General features: G+C 33.2%; 2 protein-coding genes across 3 annotated transcripts; one reads left to right on the top strand and one right to left on the bottom strand.

Moving 5' to 3' along the window:
• The first annotated feature begins 576 nt into the window (after positions 1 to 576).
• LOC147072421 (uncharacterized) lies at positions 577 to 10,524 on the top strand. 2 transcript variants are annotated; one of them, XM_085947142.1, is made up of 8 exons: positions 577 to 726; positions 3,011 to 3,198; positions 3,879 to 4,049; positions 4,448 to 4,611; positions 5,045 to 5,160; positions 6,053 to 6,717; positions 7,174 to 7,455; positions 9,978 to 10,524. In XM_085947142.1, exons 1-8 carry the CDS (start codon positions 644 to 646, stop codon positions 10,115 to 10,117), a joined length of 1,809 nt encoding a protein of 602 aa, XP_085803268.1. In that variant the 5' UTR covers positions 577 to 643; the 3' UTR covers positions 10,118 to 10,524. The 2 variants fall into 2 exon arrangements, with proteins under 2 accessions (XP_085803268.1, XP_085803269.1); XM_085947143.1 differs by lacking the exon at positions 577 to 726 and adding an exon at positions 922 to 1,106.
• Positions 10,525 to 12,285: 1,761 nt separating this feature from the next.
• LOC147072420 (lysosomal Pro-X carboxypeptidase) lies at positions 12,286 to 22,066 on the bottom strand. Its single transcript, XM_085947832.1, has 7 exons — positions 21,819 to 22,066; positions 20,744 to 20,832; positions 19,301 to 19,461; positions 18,770 to 18,971; positions 15,749 to 15,989; positions 14,499 to 14,612; positions 12,286 to 12,808 (listed from the first exon to the last, which is right to left on the bottom strand). Exons 1-7 carry the CDS (start codon positions 22,035 to 22,037, stop codon positions 12,422 to 12,424), a joined length of 1,413 nt encoding a protein of 470 aa, XP_085803958.1. The 5' UTR covers positions 22,038 to 22,066; the 3' UTR covers positions 12,286 to 12,421.
• Positions 22,067 to 25,798: the final 3,732 nt, after the last annotated feature.

Genomic DNA, 25,798 nt, shown 5'->3' with positions numbered 1-25,798 from the left:
GCTCGTTGGATTTCAAACATGTTTGATGTTTTACTCTCCGAGTTGCCAGACTTCGTCCGTCGATCTCTATGCAAATTCGATAATTTGGACCGAAAAAAAATCTTAGTAATTGTTTTAAACATTTTCATTGATTAATTTAACAAAATAACAATTTATACATTAGAAAATTATAGATTAATCAATTATTTTTTTATTTGTACTTATGAAATTCATAAAATGAAACGTAAAACTTGTATTGTTTTCATTGCTATATTATTTTATGCAAGTCTACATATAAATAACACAAAATTATAGGATTATCGGAAGACATTATGATAATCGCAACTTTTGACAGCTCGACTTTTTTATTCGTTCGTTGATCAGTAGCAGAGCATAGACAAATCGGACGATTTATTGTCCTCGGACTTTTGGCTCGCCAATGGAGCACTGGCATTACAGTCTATCTTTAGTATACTCTGACGCAGGATGACACAATATATCTATATATGAGATTGTCATTGTGTGTAATTTCACCATAATTTTACCAACGGATGTAACCATAGACAATACACGTAGACTTAAGAATTTTTCACTTTTATGTTGGGAGCATTGGACTAAATTTCATAATAATAATATTGGAGTGGAGATTGCTGGAAAACTGTGTATGTACCGTGAAGTAATTTGGCAGATCGAAATGTATCCAGAAAGGTCTGGAAGCGATGTGATTGTTGGAACTCCTGTCCCCAGGTAAATATTTTGACAACCAAAATTATTATTCTCCATTATTATCTTTCGCAGTTTGAATTTTCGTAATGCTCCATACTAGAAAACATGATTTTATATTTTTTCATTATTGTATGTAAACCGTCATGTTTTGTTTTCATTGCGTAAAGTTGTGAAATCGTGCGGCGTATATATTCACTGTGTTCGGAATTCGGCGTCAGTTCAATTTTCTTGTTCGTCGTAACTAGTCTGCCGGAAATAAGAGCTTGTTTATCAATTTGTAAACATTGAAATTATATTTAGTGACTTGTTCGTTTGGATTTTGATGTGTTGGTTTCCGATACTTTATAATTGATTCGTGATTCTGTTGCTGTAAAATTGAGAAGATTGATTCGCATTTAAACGTAAGTACCTAGTCACAAAATATTAAAGCAACGCAATTAGATTCCTTTCACTATTGTATAATAATAACATTCAAACATGAAATAAAGTTGATGCCTTGTTCTGTGTTCGCCATTTCCTGATTTTTTTCGTTAGCCTTCACGCCTTTGTCCGTGATAATATAATAAAAACAACAATATTAAAAATATTCCAATGCCATCAGCTCACCATTTATTTGTGATTTAACGGAAACTTGATGGTGAGGAAAACATTGGCGTTTTGTGATTTTATCGTATGTAATGATGACATGCGAAATTTGAAAATCGCCATTTGCGTATTTGTTGAAATTATTCAGCGGTTGGCACATATGCCTCTATTATAATAATGTGAACACGTATCACAATAATGCATTATGAAGAATCCATTCAATCATAATAATTCGTCAGCATTGTCTTGATATTTATTGTTCATGGCAATGATTAGGCATAAAACATGTTTTAAGTATAGGTACATACGTAGGTCTTTAATAATAATAACATAACAATAACATGTGTGTAAATAGTGCGTTTCATTTTCTCAATATTATCTACTTGGGTATCAGTAGATCACAACTGTCAACATTGTATTGTATTTCTTGTTATGAAACAGATGTTTTACAGTTGTAGGCAATTTATAAGTAGTAATCGATAAATGGTATTTTTTTGTTTATAGATTACGATTTATATTGTTATGGTCAGAATTGTATAGTACCTAGGTATTTTTTTAAAAAGGTGAGTGTTGTAATAATTCATAATCCACACAAAGTAATTTTTAGTCACATGATTTAGATTCATGGTATGTTGTTTTTTTTTATTAGACAAGGTGTAATTTTGTTGGTATAACAGGTTTATCTACTGGACTAAAGCTTAAATTTAGAATGACCAAGTTATTATTTTGACTGTGCACATAATATTGTGTAATATAACAGGTATTTCACAATATCATGTCATCATATCACTGTATATACAGATATGAGTAATCCTTTCTTATTTTAGCAATTCATTTTGTAAGTAAAAATCTAATTACCGAACAATTTAATTGTGTTTAAGACCAATAAATACGCAAATCAGTGTTAACAAAGATAAGTAGGTACTTATATATTGGAAAGATTTATTAGATAACTAAACCGTTAATGACTTTTTTGCCATTGTTTTTTGTAGAAAGCCATTTTGAATAATAATATTGCTTAGTTATTATATTAAAACACTTATGTGAGTTTTAAATAACTTTAATTGAACACAATATGTACCATTTTTATATATAATTAGATTATCATGATTTTTAACAGTCCGCAACCCTGGCAAGAATTATTATTTCGAATCAAAAAAATATTTGAGCCGTGACGGCGGCGTATATGGATAATAGGATAATAACAACCACACAACCATAATAAATTATCATATTGTCCGTGATATAGGAATACCGTGTATAATATAACATAATATAATTCTGTCTCTTTTTAAATATATTATATTTTAAAAGAGGCTGAATTTTATGTTATAAGTAATGTATTTTAGTATAATTATTATTGGACAGGATACTTAGATAGACCAATTATATATTTTTTCCATAGAATACGTTAATTTTAATAAAGTGTTTGAAGTTTTGCCAGAAATATGGCTGTTGTGAAATAGGTGGTTTTTTATACTATATGTGAGGGGGAAAATATTTTTATAGTGTAAGTACCTATGTAAATAGGTATAAATATTATAGTAGTAGTAATTTTATATTTCAGACTATGGTTATTGTTTTTGGACAGATGTCACTCACCCAATATTTACAATCTAAAATCCAAAAGTTTTTTGATGATTTATTAAAGGAAGTTTCAAACAAATGAATCCATTTAACCTGTAATCACTTTAATTTTTGTATTTGTTTTTCTTACCAGTTTCACCATGCAAGCTGAAAACGGTGTCGGTTTTAAGGTGTTTGTGAGGCAAGGAGGGGATGACAAGCCGGAGGTCCGTCGCTTTGCGATCGACCGCTCGGTGGTCACCAACTTCGAGTACATGCGAGCCAAGTTGCAAAACGTTTTTCCATCGCTTAAGAACTCTGCATTTTCTGTTTCTTGGAGAGGTAAATGAGAGTTTCTAATTCAATTCTTTTTACGTATTTGTCAGATTAAAGAATTACTGCATGCTTATAATAAATATACTATCGTTTTTAAAGTTGTAATGATCAAGTATTTTTTATGTCTGTTTTAATTTACACTTTCCACCTTTTCAATTCTGGGATTAGACAAAATCTAATGAAACCTTACACAAAATCAAGACATTTTCTCGGTAAACATATTATACCTATGTCGACTTTTAATTTTTCCATTTCCGTCAAAGGTCCATTTTAATCAATTAAAAATTTTCCCTTCAAAATGAGATTGACCTTTTTTTGTTTTTCCGACCCACCAATTGAAAAATTTCACAATCATTTATATTCTTGTTAAAAATCCCAATGCTCATAGATGTTATTTGTCTTAATAATAATTAATATCTAATTATCATGTTAGTCATGCTCATGTATTTTTAATTTGTCTCAAATACAGTCCATTTTGTTATGATATCAAGATTAAATTCAACCTTGTAAATATTTTGAATTATCATTTCTAATATTTAAACATAAATACAAATAATATTGATTATCATAGGAATATTTTTTTGTATAGAAATTACTCATGATCATAAAGTGATTAATCATTGTTTAGTTATAATTATTTGTATATAGTGGTGAAATGCATAGCTATAATTTCAATACATTTCCAGATGAAGATGGCGATGAGGTAACAATTTCCACTGATGATGAATTAATGGTTGCCTTGTCTAGTATGAACGATGATGTCAAAAAGCTTTATGTTGATTTGAATGACTCAATGGCTAATGAAGAGCCACTGGAACCAATGGAAATTCCAGAATTTTCTCCTATTCATACCCAACGTAAGTATATGGTCCTTTATCTGTCTTTATCATGTTTATTGGCAAATATAATCCATTGTTTTAAAATGTACTATTAATTGCGACCCTTGTAGGCCCGCATATATCAATTCCAAGCAAAAATCTATTATAATGTTTTTTACATTGCACACATGTAATATGTATGACATACAATGGACTTCTAATAGAGTACATTTTTTTTAATATGTCAATTTTATCATGAACATTGCATATTTATATCCGGGTATGGATATGTCTGTTGCTCCCTCTTCACATTGGACCTAGCAAGAATGGAACGAGCTAGGATCGACCCCATATGATATTGATATGAAAAATAATATATTACTGTTTATTGCTTTTGATGTTGTTTGTGTCACTCATTGTTATGGATTTTATTTTAGGTGAGCATATCGGAGTCATTTGTGACAGCTGCAATGGACCCATTGTGGGATACCGTTACAAATGTGTCACTTGCGAGGACTTTGACCTCTGCCCTACGTGCGAGGGAACCAACAAACACTCCCAGCATTTCATGATCAGGATTCCATTGCCCATTAGTCCGATGGTAGGCTTATTTCATAATTATCTTGTTGAAACTAATTTTGTGTGTTTAATAACTTATTTGAATATGCCCAAATGTTTATAAAACAAAATATTAGTTTTACTGTTTAGTGAAAATATTGACTATTTTTCTTTCATAAAATTGTGAGTCCCATAGAGTCCTTTTTATGGGGAATGGTTGTTTACCATTATCCAAATTCAGTGTATCCTTACTCTGGATTCAAACATCTCTGTTTACCAGATGGGGTTGAACCCGTGTCGAGACAGTCACTATATCACTACACCACGACGTATTCATACATACTTCCATAGTTCACTTTAAATTAGATTGATTGGGTGCTGATTCGTCATTATAAAAAATGAAAACAATATCATGATATTCTGTTGGCCTAAAAATGAGATTTCCCCATGGTATTAATCTTTTTGTTATTTTACAGAAGAGGAGGTTTTCTCGGCACATTGGCCATTCGCTGTTCAAGTCTCTGAAAAAGGGTGGTGCTTTCGATGGGTCCGGTGCTGAGTGCCCCATGACCAAGAGGCACTGCAGGAACAGGTAGGAGATCTCTTCAAATCCGTATTGCTTATATTCTTAGTGATAATTGGCCTAGTCAAATTTTCATTACTTATTTACACATTGCACATTATGAGATTTATTGTATTGACATTTCTAAACTAAATACCTCAAAAGTTTCTTCGTTAAAGTAAAACCCCATTAATTCGAAATCGACGGGACCTAAAACTGAAGAAAAAAATTAAATGCAAAATTTATGGCAAGAAAACAGTAAAACTAACTTGTAAAAAAATGTTGCAATTTTGTAACATTGGTTCTGTTTCCGATAAAATTTATTTCAGATTAATATCAATGGTTTAATGGTGATTATTATGGTTTATCCACCGAATTAGTAGAAATCTCGCCATAACTAAAAAGTAGATTTATCATACATAATTCGAAAATTACTAGAAATTTTTTTTGAAAAAATACGACACCTAATGGAACTTGAACCTGTAACCACTGGATTCGCGTCAATGGAGTTACTTAATTGTCAAATCCGCTCTGGCTGATTTTTCAATAAAATTAGTTTTGAATGTATATATCGAAAGATTTAAATTCTTCCGTTTCATCAAAAAACCGAAATGCATAAAAAACATTCAAATCGCTGTACACACGTCACCACTACTAGTTTATCATCAACCAGGGTCGATCCACTGCTGGATGAAAGCCTACATGGATCCCTCCACTTTTCTCGATTCTTGCTGCCACGTAGGTACATCCACCGAACTTTATGAGTATCTGTCCAGCGGGTTTTAGGGAGTCCCTGTGGGCGTTTAGTGCCCCTTTCCAAAATATCTGTTTTTTTTTATTAAAGTGACTTTTATAATGAGTTAATGAGGAAAATATAACAGTGCCGTCAGATTTGGTCATAATAAATTATGGTGTATTTTAGGAATTCTGAAGCCATTCCTGAGGGAAGACGCAGCGCAAGATATGAAGGGAGATGCGGAACCAGGCCTGAGAGACGGCAAGAGGCTAGCCCCGAGGAAAGGGCACAAATGCATGAGGGCCATCCTCAACGCTGCTGCAGACGAGGCGGCGGCAGCAGCAATGGCGGCGGGTGGCTCACTACCTTCGCCTCTTACATGAATGAATTCGCCAACCTTGCCGGGGATCTCAATCAGACTCCTCAGAATGGCATCCCGGCCACAGCAGACGCTGCCAATCAAGCAACAAACGCACAAACTGAAGCCAGCACTTCCACTAACGCTGCCGGAACCGATCACATTAGACAAATGACAGCAGCTCACCGAACGTATTTGCAAAATGTTGGGATGACGGTAGCGAAAATACTAGATCCCCTCGGTATCGATGTGGACATTGAAGTGAGGCCAAAGTCGGCTGCACCTGAACAATCTGCTGCACCCGGACAGTCAGCGCCAGTGACCCTGTCATCGCCGATTTCCGTTCCCATTTCTCACCTCATCCAAACACCGCAAGAGACCACCACGCTTATCGATGTCGACGATGATATGTCTGAGAAAAACATCTCCCGTGATAAATCAGAAACACCTGAGCGAAATGAAGGTTGGACTATGCTCAACACCGAAGGATCAGGTTAGTTAATCGCATCTGGGCACGTCTACTTGATATTCGTGTGTACACTTCTAATCTGTTAAACAGTAATAATTTTCTTGACTTATTTCTGGGCGAAAACACTACAAACATAAAGGTTAAAATGTTTGACAGTCATTTGGTCCCATAAAGCACACTTTTACAAAGGCAGGTGGCAGGCATTACATGTTCAATGTGGATTGCGATCGAGTCAGCACAATCAGTGATCCAGATCCAGATTTAACATGCAAATTGAGCAGACTGGTAAACTGGATCGCTTTGATTTTCGGCATCCACAATCCAGTTTGATTATGTAACACCTGCCATGGAGTTTTACTTGTGGATCAAGAATATCTAGTGTTACTGGGTTATGCGTAGTGGGAGGGCAACGCCAAAGCATCTCATACTTCCTGATTCTGTTCTACTAAATCCTAATATGTATATGATAATTTTTTTCAGAGCAAACTTTGCCATCCAATCCTCCAACCGATCACAACATCGGATTTGATTTCGATAGGATGACCCGTGACTTCAGGCAGCAGATGCAACTCCTACATGCACAGGTGGCATCAAATGCGGGAGGCGCGCAGACATCCCAAGCCGGTAACATCTATCCCAATCTCCCAGCTCATTTGAACCAGCCAACTGCACCAGTTCTGGATACTCAAGTCACCAAAGAAGTGACTGGACCCGCTGTAATAGTTGTCGGAAAGGCGCCTGAACCAGACTACCGCCCTGCAGGTTGGTAGTCATTTAACTATTTAAAAAAATATTCTTTTGATTCATTGTTCTTGCATATTTGCTTAAATTGCAACCATGTAAGACAGATACCACATCATTTTTTGAAGTTACGTATTGAGTTGGTAGTAGCATCACATGACATTTCGTCAGGAAGACTCCCAAGTCTGTAACATCTGTAACCCTAAGACCTCTAATTTTTTTTTTTTTTTTTACAATACGTTAATGAATTCACTACAATTTTCTACTTGATTTTATCAGTAGTGACCTATAAGGAGAACCACAAAGAAACCAGTATTGATTTACAGTTGAATCTCGATTATCGGGACTAATTGGCGATGAAGTTAATCCGGATAACAATAAATCTGGATATGTAATCGAAAAAATTATAAAAATCTATTTTACTTCCGGAATAAACCTTTCTAGCAATTTTTGAAGAATTTTTTTTATTGATTGTATATTTTTATTCTTACGAAAAATATGAAACTGATCATCAAAAGGAAGTGGATAATTAAAAATCCAGATAACCGAGGTACTACTTATGTATTTGATTTTGTTATTTGGTTTCAAAAAACTTCCAAAATCCAATTTGAAAAAATATTTCATTACTATTCATGGAAATATATACATATATATCGTCGGTATACTGGCAGAAAGCTATAAGTCAAAAATCCTTGTTTTGAGAAAATCGACTTTTTCTAAAATCAGGAAGTTTGGAGCTCTCCATTTTTCACCTAAATCATTATTTATTAAATCAACCACTCTATGAAATGCATTATGTAATAATTCAATTCAAGTATAAGCAAGTATTTTTTGTAATAATTATTGTTGGTTTTTTGAATTTGTAAATAAAATGGTGACTTATCGTTTTCTACCAGTACACTTTTGGAGTCAATGGAGTGACAATAGGCTAAATGTTATAGTTGGCTAGTAATATACAGGAGTCCTAATTATTATAGAAATGGATTTTTTTACTTGCAATTTTATATAAATTAGAAATTTACACAGAAATAGAGGTACTTCTGTTTGACATTATTATGAAAAAATATCTACTTTGATGACTTTTTTGTGTATCCATTGGTATTTTAATTTAAAATTAAAATAGTCTTTATAATTTTTTTCATACAATCAATACCTAATTAATTATGTCAATTACGTGTATTTAGGGGAGGATAAAAATAAAAATGGGAATTACATAGTATTTTGTTTATTAATTTGTTTCCAAAAATATTGAAACAAGAGTTAAGTACCTACCTACCTATGATCTATTTTATAAAAAAAAATATATAAGTAATAGTTAATTATGTTAGCCACATTTAATTTTACATAAATTGAGATAAATTACATAAGAGTTATTCCTCTTCCACATCAGAATCAAATTCCGATGGCTCAGATAATGACGTCCTATCCAATGAAGTTGAAGTAGGCAAATTTACACACCACGGATGTAGTTCTGGAGGTATAATGTTAGGTACTACGACACATGGCCAACAAATCTTTATTTCTTCTTAGAAATACATAATTACGAATGACACGCGCTCTACCTTCAGCAATTCGAAGCCTCCGTATCTTTGGTGCATTGCTGTCAATATTTCCCAAAATAAAATCTTATTTGCGCTCAAAACTGCCTGATGCATATAAAATCAACTGTCAATCGATGAGTAGAATGCGCGGGTGACGTACGCAATTTAGTTAAGTTGGTACAAAATAGCCTAGCAGTCGCATAAATGTGTACAGCCAAAAAGATATAAGTCACGTTGAATAGCCTAGCAGTCGCATAAATGTGTACGTAAGCCAAAAAGATATAAGTCACGTTGACGTAGCGTCGATAACTTGCGAGTTCGTGTTGCTAAAATTGATATTTTTTGTGTTAAACATAAAGTAAATGGTAAATATTTTTGGTTAATTAAGTAGAAAAGATGGTTCTGTGTGTTGTCTTAAAATGTGGTAGCCGTACTGATAAGCAAGAAGATGGTATTACGTTTCATAAGTAAGTTGATACATGTTCGTGATAATTTATTTGTATTTTATTATATATTTTAATATCAGTGACCTATTGTTTTTTTAAAATAACTTAAATGATGGATATCTTTATCTAATGGTTGCATTTTGACCGCTTAAAAATACTATATAACGTAAAAAAAAAGAAAATTATATTTTAATTCTGAGCGTCTAGTGCGAGCACTTTGGGCGAGCACTAGCGAAATGGTCTATGGTCTCGAACATTTGTAGACGAATGCGTTCGCTCGCTCACAAACCAAACGCAAGGCTCGCGACTTCATTTAGCAATGCAACGGGTGGCGTCTAGATGTATCTATAGTCTAAGGCTGCAATTCTTTGCATTTCAATAGAGCTTTTTGTAAGATACAGATTAAACAAGTTCAAACCTGTTTTTTAAATTGTGTATGCTTCTTAAATTTCAATAAAATTGAATCTCAACCTAGTTTCAAAGTCCCTACATTTTCATACACATACTTTGGTCAATCTCCAAACTACATCCGTTGATTCGTCTGTTTGTTTCGCAGATCCTAAGATTGCCGCAGCTTTGGACACAATGCTAGCCATGGGCTTCAAGAATGACGGAGGTCGCCTCGCTCGTCTGGTGGAAAAGAAGAACGGAAACATCAGCTCCGTCTTGGACATTCTCTCCATGAACATCCCTTGAATTCAACGACACTTATATCACTTTGATGTTCCATTATGTTATCCTACTGTTGAACATTCATTGTATTACGCACGTAGCTGTAGTGGGTATTTGGTAGATAAAAATCAATTCACTTCTTTAAGTTAGTGATGCTAATATTATTTGGTGTGAATTAATGACAATGTAACCGTGTCAAGTTAATTAGACTATATTTTAAATATCATATAGTTAAGTAATACATAATATTATTCCAAACGTCTTTGAATGACGATTATCCTATTCCATTTTAATTTTACCATAATTATTGACAAGAACAATATGTTTAGTAATAGATACATTATCCGAATTGGTGGTACATAATTATTATTTTGTGTTTCAAATGTTTTAATAATATAACATTCAATTATAATAAATTTTAATTACAAAAACATGTTTGTTTTATTTGACTTCAAAATACATTTGACTTTTTTCTAGGGAAAGTTGGAAAGAGTAATTATTGTGTTCTAGACTGCGGCAAGTTAAACGTGAAGCGTGGCCGTTTCGAGAACTAAAATACTGACAATCCTTTCATAATATATTGCAGTGCCACTACGGGGGCCATGACACTTATAATTTTCGCACTCTACATTAATATAGATAATTTACTAAGACGAAGGAAGATTTCCTAAATATTATTTTGAAAATGCATCGGCATCCTTATTAATTTTGAACACAATGACAATACATAATATTACCAGAATCAAAATACCAGATAACTTATGAGTTTAGTTGTAAATTCAAACGATTTATGATCGTAGATCCTGTAGTTGATGCAAGCAATTGATGGCAATAGAATGTTTTTGTTTGTTGGCACATCGAAAGATGGCAGCCCATTTTTGTGATGGTCAGATTTGATTCCCAAAGTTGGGGCACTAAACCATGAAGACGCCTGCTCGAGAGCAGCTCGGTTTGTAGCTGTATGAGTCATTGATGCAATTTCATTTAGTAGGTATGTATATACGTGTATGGATTTTGGTTGATTATGAAAATGTAAAAAATTCAGGTATATCAGGTTGCCCCCACGATGGCCGCGCGGCTTAAGCGTCAGATTATAGCGTCGTGGGTCCCAGGTTCGAATCCTGGGTCTGGCAAGTACACATTGTTTTTCGATTTGTGTATGGACCTAATAGGTTGAGCAAGTGGCTGACATCAATTTCTCGTAAAAACAAAATCTGTTAATACATAACCTCCACTCTGTGGAGGCCCATATGATCCTATTAGGATCGGACATGGTCGAAAGAAAGAAGAATATAATATGGTTGCATTGAAGGGAAAGCGTAAACCATTCCTATTTTTATTTCTTTAACCAATTTACGTGAAAGTCGTTTTCAAATTAACCATGAAGAAGCCCGTGTGACCTCGTCGTATCACTTGATTCCTGCATCACTCACAGCCTGCCACATGAGTGCGAGACAGAAGCTGGTGTGAATCTCTGCACTTTAAACAGTTCTCTTGATTGTTGCACAGTAGGCTCTTTTGCACATTAGAATAGTTTGGCATAAGGACCAATGGGAATAGTATTTCTTTGAGATGTGAAAGACGAGTCTTGTTGATATAATATTATGTTTGTTCTAGTTGAAGAATGATAGTGCGGTAGAACATTGCCAGTTCTGATACTGGGTAGGTCACTGCCACCTGTGTCCAGAATACAACGTGCTGTTTTTTTTTCCTGTTATTAATTTTTGTTGTTAATACACTATAAAGGAAGTAAGTACAGCACTTCACTGAAATCTTCCATTGTCAAATAATTATACTTATTTTTAGTTCTACAAATAAATTTTTATTTGTATTTAATTTTTCGTTTTCTCCTATTCCAAAATACATGGTGTGCTACATTCGGGGCAGTGAGTTATTCCAAAAAATCATAGTTGTATTGGTGACTGATTGTCGCATTGTTGGTAACAATATTGAAATGAATAATTTATTTTGATATGCACATGTCAAGTGTATTGTGTATTATTCTGCAAGTAGAAGGATGAGTAATGAATGACAATAATTGAAATGTACATTTTTTTCTTATCTAGAATGTGACCTACTAAAACAATACCAACATAAAATTTTATGATTAAAATAATCATTTAATTGATTTGAAGTTCATAAAACACAAAGGGATTTGGGAAAACACTATTTATCAAAAATGAAATGAAAAATTAATATGGTGATAAAATTTAATAGTGTATATAATTTTTTTTTTTTTAAACAGCGTATTACTAAATTTAATTTTTTATAAAACAGTAGGTATTCAGAAACAGCTGTTATTGCAAGCAATTCGTATCACATATTATTTTATTCTAAAGCATCATTGATCCAACTCCTTATCCACTTCTTATGTAGATGTCTTGCAGCTTTTACAGAATAGGGATCATATTCACTGGAGGCCATCAGATCTAAGTGGTGAGCACCTTCGGGAATTAGAATGGCGTGTAGTGATGAACTCAGATTCTTCAAAACACCTCCACTGGCCCACGGGTCCAAGAGGCCATTACTGAACACTATGTTCGATGCGAATTTGATCATTTTTCCTCCGTATTCTTTTTCTGCCAGCCGATACAGCGGCTCAACTCCGTAGCTTTTCTTACACTGCGAGGAGACATCCTTTTCATTCCATGCGGTGTACTCGAACATGTCATTAATTCCAGTTGAACACATTGGCATTGGGAATTCTGTGCAAGACTGTAAATAATATAAGAGAACACATTATAAAGATTTTTAAAAATATATTTAAAATAAGTGTTTAAATGCATTCCAGCTTTCAAGGTGAGCAGTAGGGGTTTTAAAAATATTTTCATTATATTTTCTTAAAATTCCCCGTGACAATGATATATACAATATATCGTCACTGTTCTGGCAGAAAACACTAATTCAAAAAAAATCCATATTGAGTTAGTACCAAAATGTTCCTTATTTCAAACTTTACCGTCTGGAAACGTTCTTAATAAATAAACAGTCTTTATTTTAAAGTCACCCTTTTTACGATTACTTAATAAACTCATATGATAGACCATTATTTCAAACATTTTAACAACTCCAAAGTCAAATTACTCAAAACTAGTATTCTCCAGTTAGTGTGTTCTGCCAGAACAGAGACGATATAGTTTCACAGCATCAGCCTCAGGGATCTCATTAATAATTTAATTAATTATATTATAACTTCATCAGATATCATGCTTCTATATGTAGGAAGATGTTGTCATGCTTATGATAGCAAGTCAGAGTATAAATACAAATATAGATTTAACTACAGTACCTAAGTTGTTTTATAAAGATTTATTCTGCCAAACTTAGCAAAACTCCCTACTTTATAAATCACCATTACTGTGGAACCGGTGGGCGGTTAGAAAATTTTACTACTAATAGAGATACAGGCAGTATGTATAAAAAGGTTGACTACCCGTGGTTTAAATCAATAGGGGGACAGTATTATGAAGTCAGGAATAAGGTATATTTTTAAATATCATATTTGCCTGCTATACATAAAGCACTAATAAACTAAAAATAATAAGATCCAAAAGAATTGAATAAAAAATATCATCCCTGGGCGAACATGGCTTTTTAACAACTTTTCAGAACAAAAAAACCAACTAACACGGCAACGCAAAGATGGAGGGAGCACCGCATGCCGACTACCGCAGCAATAATGAACTCACAATCAATCACATGCTGTTTAATCGGAGCATCATTGACAATCGGCAGTTTTAATTAGATATTTAATTATACAGCATTACAGAAATCGACAATCATCACAGGAGCTCCGGCGGACAGACGGTCCCGCCTTTGCCACCCGGATATCAAGTCCCGAACAAAGGGCTCACAATATATTTATAATTTTAACTTAAATTTGGTAAGCTTGTTTTGCTGCTCCTTTGAAGTTAGCTATTCTACATGTTATGGTTTGGCGCACGCAGCCTTTATTAATACATTAAATTAATTAGTATTAACAATAATATTTTATAACATGAGCTTTCTTCTCTTAGACATGTTTTTTTAAATAAATATTCTCTTCTCACTCATTCCCTCATAGCTGAGGATTGTGACTACCCTGAAATATAGCCATCTTCTATACGACCGAGAAAACTCCACCCCTCATGGTATTTCTCACAGGGCAGAATGAATACTGTCCCCAGTAAGCTCTTTCACTTGATCGTTTCTACGTATTTAAAATAATAACATAAAGATCTACTATAATTTAATTGGTCTGTCCCGTAAAGTTACTTGAACATATTCGTTTGCGTGGATCTGTGTCACTGAATAATACACCATTTCATTTATATGAATAATAATAAATAACCAAAAATGGCTTATTCGCTCTTTTACCAAAACAGGGACAATATAATTAGAATAATGTTATTATAAAAATATTTACCTGATATTGCCATCCATCTATACTCAAATCAGGATTGTATGTGCTTCCTTCGAAATCAATGCATTTGGCCTTTTTAGTGTAGTTTGCGTACAGATTCAACGAAGAAAACATTGCCTGAAATCAAATTGGTAATGAAAGAAAAATTATAAAAATGGAAAAACGAATTGAGCTGTTCGGAATTGTTTATATTTATAGTACGGTGACTATTTTATATATTTTTGGTGAATAGCAGGTATTATTGAAATTTTTCCTACTCGCCAGACTGCCGTGGGTCTCAGGTTCGAATCCTGGGTCTGGCAAGTACACACATTGTTTTTCAATTTGTGTATGAGTCAGAGTATGGACCTAATAAGTTGAGCAAGTGGCTGACATCCATTTCTCGTGAAAACAAAATCTGTTAATGCAAACCCCCACTCTGTGGAAGCCCATATGATCCTATTAGGATCGGACATGGTCAGAATGAACAGAATGAAGACTGCTTGTAACCCTCTGAGGTAAAATGGCATGTCCGGTTACAATCAATCCGGGATCTTGTGGATTCACACAGCAAGTTTCCTTTCCAGGTTAGCGGAAAATAAAGTATGGTTTCCAAAATAAAGGACCAAACCGTTTTCAAATAAAAATAATTCTAAAGGAGAGCATACTAAAATCCTCTGAAAAAACTGTCTATAGGTCTCCGTAATTATTGGATAAAATATTTTACATAATATGTACATGTCCTGATGGAAAGACGTAATATTAGAAAAAATAAACTATCGCATGAAAATTCAGAAGCTGCCGAATTTTTTTGATATGTGCATGCAATCTTACAACTTACACGATAATACATGTTTACATGTGCATTTTCTTGTTATGGTTGCGATAATACACACTGTTAGAAGTAGATCCATGCACATGTAAACAGAGTATATAATTTACAAGATTTAAGAATGTATTTCTGTTCATCAAAGATTTTGTTCATATGATTTAAAAAAAAAATGTAAATAACAGTTTTTGGAACCGGGCGCCTCATTTGATAATAAAGAAATGTTAAAAATTTCAATTCTCGAGATTCGGGATGGAAAATCTCGAGAATTCCCGAAACCCAACTCTACTTGTGAGTAGATAGTCTATTTGTCATCAATACCGTTTAGTGGCCTATACTCAAAATACTACACAAATATATTTGTCAAATGGCTGAACCTTACTGCTTCTACAGAGTTGGCATACAAATAGAAACTAAAAATAAGATTATATACAAAATAACTAACTTGAAGCAACGGTTTCCCGGTCAATGTGCCATTATGTAAAAAGCTGCAGAATTCCCTGACAGGATTCGCAGGAAGTGGTGCGATGAAGTCACATTCAAATGGATAGTTAGCCATCGCGAGAGACGAATAAAGGGAAAACAACCAATCAATAAGAATTTGAACTTTAGCAGGTTTCAGTTCGGTACATAGCTTCCACTCTTTTGATAACCAGGTTTGACCATCAGCTGTCTTCAATAGTTCTCTGAAAATTGGTGTTTTATTAGTATTTAATGTAGGAAGTAATTAGCTAATGGAAGATAATAAACTCTGTTGGGTAAAAACAATCAAATTGATGTCTTATTATTACTATTTGCATCCACTATCCAGCAAAGACAGAATTTTCGATCTCGGGATTCCGGGATCACTTTCAATCCTGTGATTAGACAAAAAAAAGTTTTGGAGTCTAGACACTGACAAAATATAATAGTATATAAAACCATGGAATGGTCAAAAAATCATTATAAAAGGCTCGTGCAATTCTATACCCAATTTAATAATTATAGTCACAAAAAATGGAATAACTTATTTATTATTGATCTAATTTCAAAGTGACTCAAAAAACAAAATAGTTATATTAATAATTACATATTATTACGATATAAAAAAAACTAGACAATCCTCAATTTTATTTCTTCGCTATTTTGATGTAAAGTTTTGTATCTTGTTTGCGATGGGTTAGAAAAATACGTCTTAACTTTGGATAATTCTGGGTGTAAATTAAAAAGGCATTAAGTCTTAAATCGCTACTTTTCAGGACAACCAAAAGAAGATTAATTTTTAGACCATTTTGTATGTGAAATCCTACGTTTCTGTATGGAATTTAGTAATTCAGAGGTGTTGATTTGATTTATCCTTTTTCTCATTTGTGCATATGTGTATTATGGTTCATTTGAACTTTAATTTAACTTATTGCCCTCTTCCTTTCGCCCACAGAATTAAAAGAATTATATTTTGTTTTATTTATAAAATGTTTGGTATGAAAGTGATATTTGTTTCAAAAGCCAGAATTTTTTGAAAATAAAAATCTCACGAAAGTGATGGATTTGGAAGTATTTTACTGACATTTCAATAATTTTGATTTATAAATGGTGATTTACTTTTATTTTATTGATTATTATTTAGATTTAGGAACTGACCTATTGTTTACATTGAATTTAAATATTTGCGGTGAATAATTATTCTGTCCATGTGTTTATATTGACTAGTCTAGTAGAATAACTTTGCATAATAAGGATGGTGCATACCATTAGCGGCTTCTCCCTTAGGTCATTTGGTCATTGACCTTCCAAAAATAAACATCTTACAATCTATGTAGGTTATAATCTAAGATGTAGGTACAATGTCTTATAATTATCGGCTAACTCGTCAACTCGGGACGCACGCTAACCGTGTGTTACACACTGTGTATAAAATTTAAACAGAAGGAATCACGATCGGTTGCTGTGTAGTGTATACCTTGGGTCATTTCGGAACCTGCCGGGATAAAATATTTATAAATATTTCTCTTTCTCTCTCATTTTTCCTATGTCAGACGAAGAGAAGAACAAAACCTTTTTCTTTTTCTTCATATTATTTTGTCGCCGTATTAGGCGTGACTTTGGTCATTGCCAGAAATGAAAGAGATGTAAATTTTCAATGTGTTAAAATGAAACAGGTATAAAATTACTAAAATTAGCGAGCGTGTTTTGTTTTGGTAAACCTTTTTATACTTATTTGTTATCGCTTCCTATTGTTTGAAATTTGCATATGCAATTTCAATGTTTGTATGCAGTTTAGTTTAAATCCAACCTTTGAGTAATACGCATTGATTGCATTCATTGTGTTAAACCATTGTATACAAGTTATCGCTTAAAATGTCATCTGCCATATTTATCATAAAATTTACCTTCTAATAAAATCAGTGGAAATATAAAAAGTGTTTTATATATATAAATGATCCCGCCGTTACGTAACAGTACACAACACTTTTTCTGATTGTGACTGTTAAATGAAAAATGAAGCTAAAAAGCTACGGTGTTTTTATTAAATGTGTTTGATTGTTTGATGTGAAATGGACATTTTTTGAAGAGTAAGTAGGTACCTATCTATAACAATTTCTAGCACTTTTTTTATAATGTTTAAAAACCCAATTTGCAATACGTTTTTTAAGTATACAACGAAAAGCCAAGCTCCAATAATATTATTAATTATTTAAAAATGACCCCCTAAGTGTTCAAGCCTAGGGCCGCCAATGGTGCATACATATTTAGAAGCATCTATGTAGATACCAATCAAACAACAGTGTTCAAAAATGCACTGTCACTTGCATACTGATGACAAGGCAGTATATTTTGTTATTCATCATCATCATAAAGTCAATGGACCCAACGTCTATGATTAAGCTTCCCTTTACAATGCTAATAAATTCCGTCCGTTCCAGTGATGTCACCTTGGGTTACCGTACAAGATTGACAATATTACAGTAGGTAAAGGAAAATGCAAGACCTGAACATAAACGAACCATAAGTGCGAGTGAGAAAGCATTTGGCACGCTTATATCTCCGCAATATGTGTTAGAGTAAGATAGAATTTCTACGGCTGAATTAAATATTTTTTGTACACGTCGCTGGTAAATATTGATTTGAATGAATAGTCATTTAAAAACTGCGAGCACATATTGTTGAGATTTATTGTTTTTGTGTTAAATATAAAGTTAGTGGTAATTATTTTTAGTTAATTTAGTAGAAAATATGGTTAACTGACTATGTTGTGTTTAAATTTGGTAGCCATACTGAGAAGCTACATGATAGTATAACGTTTCATAGTTAAGTTAATAATAATAAAATTGTGTTCTACTGTGCGTTACACGCAAGAAACACAGCTTCATTTTGTCGAACAATACCCACTCTCTTTATATCATTACTCTGACCAAACGTGGTGATTTACATACAGGTCATCGAAAAAATATCTTCATTCCTTTTAGTTTCCTAGTTAAATACATACCTTATAATGGACCATGACTTGGCAATGTTTCCTGAACAAGCCTCACTCTCAGCCTTGTAATTCGAGGTCACTATTCTATAGAAAGCATCACAAGGGATCATATCTTTGAATTCTAAAATTGGTGCTGATGCAGCGATTGATCCAGCCACCACGTGTGGATATTTCATTCTTATGTAAGCAGCCAACATTCCTCCATAGGACCCTACAAGTTGAAATACAAATAAATCCACATGACTAAAATATTTTCATGATTTTATTTCATGTTAGGTATCCACTTTTCTAAAATACCTATGATTTGGTAACCCTAGTGAAACACAATTGGTAATAAATAAAATACATAAATTTATAGATAACACAGAGATGTAAATTTATTAAGATTATAACTGGTTTTGTCCACTTGGTGAGACAGGTTAAATAAATTAAAAAAATCAATTATGTATCTTTTTGGAATGCCGAATGCATATCGATAAAATCAGGTTTCATTTGTCTCATAGACTAATAAATTTTATTGGGTGCAAAATTATATTATACCTCCAAATGCTATAACTGGATTTTTACTGGTAGTTTTATCTTTTTTCAAATGGTAGATGAGGTCAACATAATCAGCGATCGCTTGACTACTTGACAAGTATCCCGAGTACTCCGGAGATGAGAATGATTTGTTTCCAAAAGGCATGGACACTCCATAGTATCTACAAAATAGAACATAACATTGTTTCAGCAAATAATATGTACATTGTGTTCCTTCCCTGATGTTAGCGGGCACACGAGAAAAATTGATTACCGTACTTAGCTCAATCTCAAGAACTGAAATAAAAAAATGTTAAATAAATTGGTACCTTAAAGTAACTTTTTTCAGTGTTAAGTCCTATTTTATCGGTATGAATGAAATGAATCTCTAAAAAGTTTTTATGTATCTAGCAACTTCTTTCATATTTTGTATTACCACAAAAGAAATTTTGTAGTGCATATTCAGATTTTTTGCACACACATGCAACATACAATTATTACAGAGAACAATGAGCATGCCTCTTCTTGTAATATAGTTGTTCTCGCACGAGGTTGGTTTCTAATCCAAAGAATGCGCCTGTCATTTATCTACGTGCTCGTAGGGGACCTATTCTGGATCATAACCGTTTCATCGTGTCAATGCTTTCCCCAAAGACATAAGACATTTTCAGTGATGTACTGTGTATTTTGTTCTAGAAATTTTATATTTTCTTTTGAGGGAAATATTTGTTATAATGTAAATCTCATGTTGGGAACGTCTTGAATTTTGATTTGTTATATCGAGAATGTTTTGTTTTCTTAAATAAATAAACACTGCATATCAAAATCTCTATAAGCCACTAAAACTAAATTATCTAATTAATAATGTAATGCTTCTTTTCTGAGCTACCGAAACTGTATAATAATTTCTAGATAAAGTTAGGTTCCTAGTGAGTTACAGCCTTCATAAAAAAAGATTAATTTAAATTCTAGGTCATTAGGTTAGACAAAACTATTATTGAACTAGATAAATAATATATCTTTACTAAACCAGTTTTCTAACAGTATAATGTCAATTAAATTACATTTCACAATTTTAGTGGAATCAAACGTAATTAATACTGTACTGTATTCTACTAATCATATGCTATTTCAAATAATAAGCCAGTATAAGTCGTTAATCAGTCTTTATTTATATTGATTTAATAGTAATGTTAAGGTAATGTCCAATTATTGACCATTGTGGTTGGTTTGGTAAACTGTTGAATTAGTCTGTAAAATATGTATTCTGTTTAGGATACTTTTGAATGAATAAATAAAAACTAAACCTTTACAAATAAATGCTTCATGTACAATGTGAATATAGAAATGTCAAAGAAGAATCAATACTTTTTGACCAATATCATTAGGTAGGTAACAGTATCAATACGTTTTCTTTTGATGATATCCTTACACATATGAATATAACTAGTTTAAATAACATACCTATGCTCTGCAAATACTACAAGGGCAGAAAACTCTTGAGCAATTTCCCAAACAAAACCCGTGTTCTCAGCAAAAAGTTCTATGGCTCCCTGAAAAAGATTTTATCAGTTATAAGTTATAAGTATCCCCACTTAATCTGTAGCATGCGTCTCATTGTTTATGTCTTTTCACTCGAGTAACAATCGATAACTGAAATATATTATTCATATCCTAAAATCTTTTGTGGATATAAAAATATGGGAGAAGCAATTGGTGAGTTCAATTCTTCTGTTATATTGCGGTGATCATTAAAGTAAACAGAAATATAGAAGCATAAAAATTATCAACGATTGAATGTAGGTACAGGTATGAGTGCTTTAGTCAATGAAATTTCTTTTTGAAATGCGTTATCTGCATACTTTTTGGTGAATAACCTTTAGTTTTTTTATGTAATTACTTTTGAGGACACCTAATAATAGAAAAATCTTCGGAAGCTGGTAACCCTGCTTTTTGTTGTCATTATTGCAAACTTTTTTTGAAACTAATTATTTATTATTCAATCTTTTTTTTTCCAGTAACAAAAAACTTACTTATAAAAACTACGAATTATTAAGACATAAGTGCCAACGTTTTTTGACAACATGTCAGGTAGGTAGGTACCTACATAAAAAAATATAAGGAGTTGAAGAAACAACTGAAAATGTTTCGGTTACTTACCAATCATAATGTGAATATTTCCTAATTAAGTTTTAAATTTGATAATCACCACTAATGAAATTATAATTATTATGATAAGAACTTGTAATTTTTGTGTAGCATCTTGTGTATTTTTTTAAACCGAATGAAATTTGGACAACAAAATACATTTTTATGTGCATATTATAACGGTCCAGCAACCCGGGATGAATCCAGGCTTCCTCCAACAATTCCCTCCGATGTGATTTGTTATTCTCTGTTCTAATAATTGTCATTTTAAGTATTTTTTTTATAAAATAAATTGAATCAAATAATAGATTTAACTTTTGTACAATAAGCAATCACATCTTTATTGTATCCATGAAAGTATTTATATAATGATAAATGTTGTTCTGGGTACCTCATTTCCGGTATAGAAAAATATAGGTCCTTTATCTTCATCCCAGTAGGTATCGTTGAGTAAATACCTTATTTTAAATGTTTTATTTGAAGTAAAACTAAAATGATCAATGGGCACTTCGAACTCTAACGTTTTGTATATTCTTGTGGTTTTATTGACAGCACAATTTGAGAAATATATTAAAGACACGGCAACAAAAAAACATTGTTTGAGAGACATGTTAACACATCAAAGTATCGAGTCGAACTGAGCTTAGATTTCAGTTAACAATGTGCATATACCAGATAGCTATTATAGCACTATAATTATTATATTATTGCCGTGGCATGTCATTATAAATGAATACAAGGTACTATTTTAAAAAAATATATATACATGTCTAGCACATCTTTAATGGTCTATTCTTTATCTGCACTCTTATATTTTTATTACAAATTAATAATTGTATTGTTTTATTACTCGGATTTGATAGGGTGTTTGAGATCTAGAAAGATGTTATTAATATATTGAATATTTCTCGTCAATTTGCTAGTTTTGTGTGATACCTACCTTAAAACTCTCATATTTGCCTATATTGGAGTTTAAACCATAGTTTCTCAAACATTCGTTGGCTCACCACCCCCTTTTCATATCATATATTTATTTATCATCCACACCATTAAAATTCCATCTCTATAACTAAATAAAATTGTACCATACCCAGCAACACTCCGTCCTCCAGCGTGCACTTTGAGAAGAATCTAGGACGATTCGGCAACTGGACAATGGGACAAATGGTTACCAGGACAACTGAACAACAGATAACTAACTGCCATATGGATGAATTAATGTGTAAACGTAAAGGAATAGATATAAATGTTACGGCTTGAATTTGCAAGTAGACAAACAAAATCTAATATAAGGAAATTACCTAATATTGAAGCAAAGTTTATTATTGTTGTAAAGATCCATGTTAACAATGTGTTTTCACATTCCAATTATTACACTCAACTGCAGAGATTTTGCACAAATCAATAAATAATTCAAATCAAATTCGCCTATTTGTTAGTTTAAGCCGTAATGTATGTCTATTTATTGCTTTGCGCACTTCATTCATCTGTAAGGCGTCCACTAGTTCTGGCGATCCTTCTCATTTCCCTTTAACCGGATAAGTGCCACCAGCGTCCTAGCACGCTTTTCTATTCCGAGAACAGAGGGCCAGCCATGCAAAATGCGCGTGCAAAGACGCTTCACTTGAAACGCAATATATCGGCCGAGGCAATGTTTTGAATAATTCAATCGCATTGCCCATACAGCGACATCTCTTAGAATCATGGTGTAATACTTACATTTGTAATTTTCTATATTATCATCAACGAAACATCAATTTTAAACAAACCTTTCTTTGGTTACCGAAACGCGTCGCTAGTAGGGTTGTGCCACGGATCGGATATTTATCAAATTACTCGCCGGGATTCCCGTTTACTTATAGTAGATGCAATCGAAATTATGGTTCGCTTATGCATACGAGAAACGGGGAATACTGTGATTCCTGAATATACACAACTATACAATAGCAGTGACACATCTTCGAAAATATGCCAGTTGAATATTCAAAGTCGTATTTGACGTACCTAATTCGGTTTCGCGGCTGAAATATTTTCACTTTATAATTCATTTCAGTAATTTACGGGTACGATTTTGTAATTTTTAAACCTTCGTAATCTGTGTTGTGTGTCGTAATTGTATATTTTATAAGATATTAGTGTCGGGACTTATTTTATTCGCATAGTGTTTAAGTTATTTGACTTTTTGTGTTATATCTTTTTATAATAAGTCAAGTTTCTGGGATATTTGAACTTTTTTACATATAAACCTTTTGATCTTCTTTCTAATCAAAATGGAAGGCACACAAAGTTCATCAGAAAATGCCGAACAGGTCGAAGATTTGATGTACAGGGTTGGCATAACTGTTGAATCGGATGATAGTGATTTTGATGTCGATTTGGATGAAGAGGAACAAGATCCCAGTGCATATGAAGCTGCACAAATTGATGAAACTGTACCGGCTGACGAATCTGTTCCAGTTTTCGAATGGGAAACCGATGATTTTGTCCCCAAAATAAATTCATTTGATAGCTCGAGGTCAGGAGCGGACATAGAAAATGTTGATAGCAGAGAATCGGAGTTTTTCAAGCTGTTCATAACCAGCACGCTTATGAATTTCGTTGCCATGGAAACCAATAAACAATACCAATACGTCAAAAATCACTGCAATGAGTTGAGTTGGAGATTGAAACAATGGGTAGACGTAACAGTAGGAGAATTGTACCTCTTTTTGGCAATATGTCTTTCGATGGCCTGTAATTCGAGAAATAAAATACAAGATCACTGGTCTACAGATATTTTACTATTTTCTCCGATTTACTCAGATACGATGCCCCGCAATAGATTTCAAATCATTCTTCGCATGCTCCACTTTTATGACAATACGCAACAAATAAGTGGGGACAAGATTTTCAAAATTAGATTCCTAGTGGACTATTTCAAAAAAAAGTTTGCGGAGTGCATGTATCCTTACATGAATGTGTGCATCGATGAAAGTTTGCTACTTTTCAAAGGCAATTTGTCATTTCGCCAGTATATCCCATCAAAAGCAAGCCGTTTTGGCATTAAATTTTTTGTGATATGTGACTGTGCCACCGGGTATGTACTGAATTTTATTGTGTACACTGGAAAAACCACCGAATATGTAACACACATGCACATGGGTATTTCAGGAAGTGTAGTCTTGACTCTCATGGAACCATATTTGGACAGGGGACATACCCTGTACGTAGACAATTGGTATACTAGCCCAATTTTGTTCCAAAAACTACATGACCGGAAAACGAATGCTTACGGCACTGTAAGGAGAAACCGAAAGGGATTGCCAAAGCATACGGAGAAATTGAAAAAAGGAGAAATGAAAGCTTACCACACAGACACTATTTCGGCACAAATCTGGAAAGATAAAAGGGAAGTGTCCATGCTGACGACTTTTCATCCTGCCCAGCTCACCGACACAGGCAAAAGAACGTATCGGAATGAACCGATAATAAAACCGGAATGTGTCCAAGATTACAATAAAAATATGGGTGCAGTTGACAAATCAGACATGGTTTTGTCAAGTGTACACTCGACGCGCAAAACAATGAGGTGGTACAAAAAAATGTTCTTCCATCTAATCGACCTCTCACTGTTGAACAGCCATATACTGTTTTGTCAAAAAACTGGAAAACGTGTACCGTTGGCACAATTTCAATTAGAGGTCATTCGACAATTAATTAACGAATACAAACGTGTTGTGCCTTCCAAATCTTCAGTTAGGAAAAGACATTCAGAATTGCCATCGCGTCTCACAGAGAGGCATTTTATGGCAAAATCACCTCCAAGTGCTAAAAAAGTCAAAACAATGGCAAGATGTGTGGTGTGTTTATCCAGGAAACTTCGAAGAGAATCAAGGTATGAGTGTAAACAGTGCAAAGTGGCTCTCTGCGTTGAACCTTGTTTTGAGACATACCACACGGTAGAAGACTATTAATTTTTTTTTGAATTCGTTATATTTTTATTTGGTTTTAAGACTAAAGTAGCACATTGTAGAATTACTTCTCATACATTATCACGTTCTCATCTTTACTCTGTAAGTGTTGTGACAACCCTGACGTTTTGTGAAACATTAATTGTGATTTATTTGGATAAATAACGGCGTAAATGGACACATCGTGTATTAATTTGGTAAGTCTATATGATATAGTATTATTATAAAGCCAAAAAAAGTATATTTACTAAGGTTTATTTTTTCAAAGAAAATCGCGGCCCTCCGTATATGGCCATACAAATACCTCTTGGCAGAGAACAGGTTAAGAAACCATAGTTTAAACCAAATAACAATGTACATAATAGAAGTGAGTAATCTTTTTCACATAGGTACTTACTTCCTTTAAAAAACCAGTTCAAAG

The sequence above is a fragment of the Rhyacophila brunnea genome, unplaced genomic scaffold (genome assembly GCF_057557595.1).
Source record: "Rhyacophila brunnea isolate RB1 unplaced genomic scaffold, BYU_Rbru_1.0 scaffold_2, whole genome shotgun sequence".
Lineage (NCBI taxonomy): Eukaryota > Metazoa > Arthropoda > Insecta > Trichoptera > Rhyacophilidae > Rhyacophila > Rhyacophila brunnea.
The sequence above is the reverse complement of the archived record's forward strand: the minus strand, read 5'-3'. Positions and strand labels throughout refer to the sequence as shown.

What these genes read in the sequence shown, in the direction of transcription:
- LOC147072421 (XM_085947142.1), top strand. Translation starts at nt 644, where the DNA reads ATGTACCGTGAAGTAATTTGGCAGATCGAAATGTATCCAGAAAGGTCT. An exon ending in CATTGCCCATTAGTCCGATG is followed by an intron (nt 4,612 to 5,044) that starts GTAGGCTTATTT and finishes GTTATTTTACAG; the next exon opens with AAGAGGAGGTTTTCTCGGCA. An exon ending in AAGAGGCACTGCAGGAACAG is followed by an intron (nt 5,161 to 6,052) that starts GTAGGAGATCTC and finishes GGTGTATTTTAG; the next exon opens with GAATTCTGAAGCCATTCCTG.
- LOC147072420 (XM_085947832.1), bottom strand. Translation starts at nt 22,037, where the DNA reads ATGTCTCTCAAACAATGTTTTTTTGTTGCCGTGTCTTTAATATATTTC. An exon ending in TTTTCTATACCGGAAATGAG is followed by an intron (nt 20,833 to 21,818) that starts GTACCCAGAACA and finishes AATCTTTTTCAG; the next exon opens with GGAGCCATAGAACTTTTTGC. An exon ending in CCGGGAAACCGTTGCTTCAA is followed by an intron (nt 14,613 to 15,748) that starts GTTAGTTATTTT and finishes ATTTGATTTCAG; the next exon opens with GCAATGTTTTCTTCGTTGAA.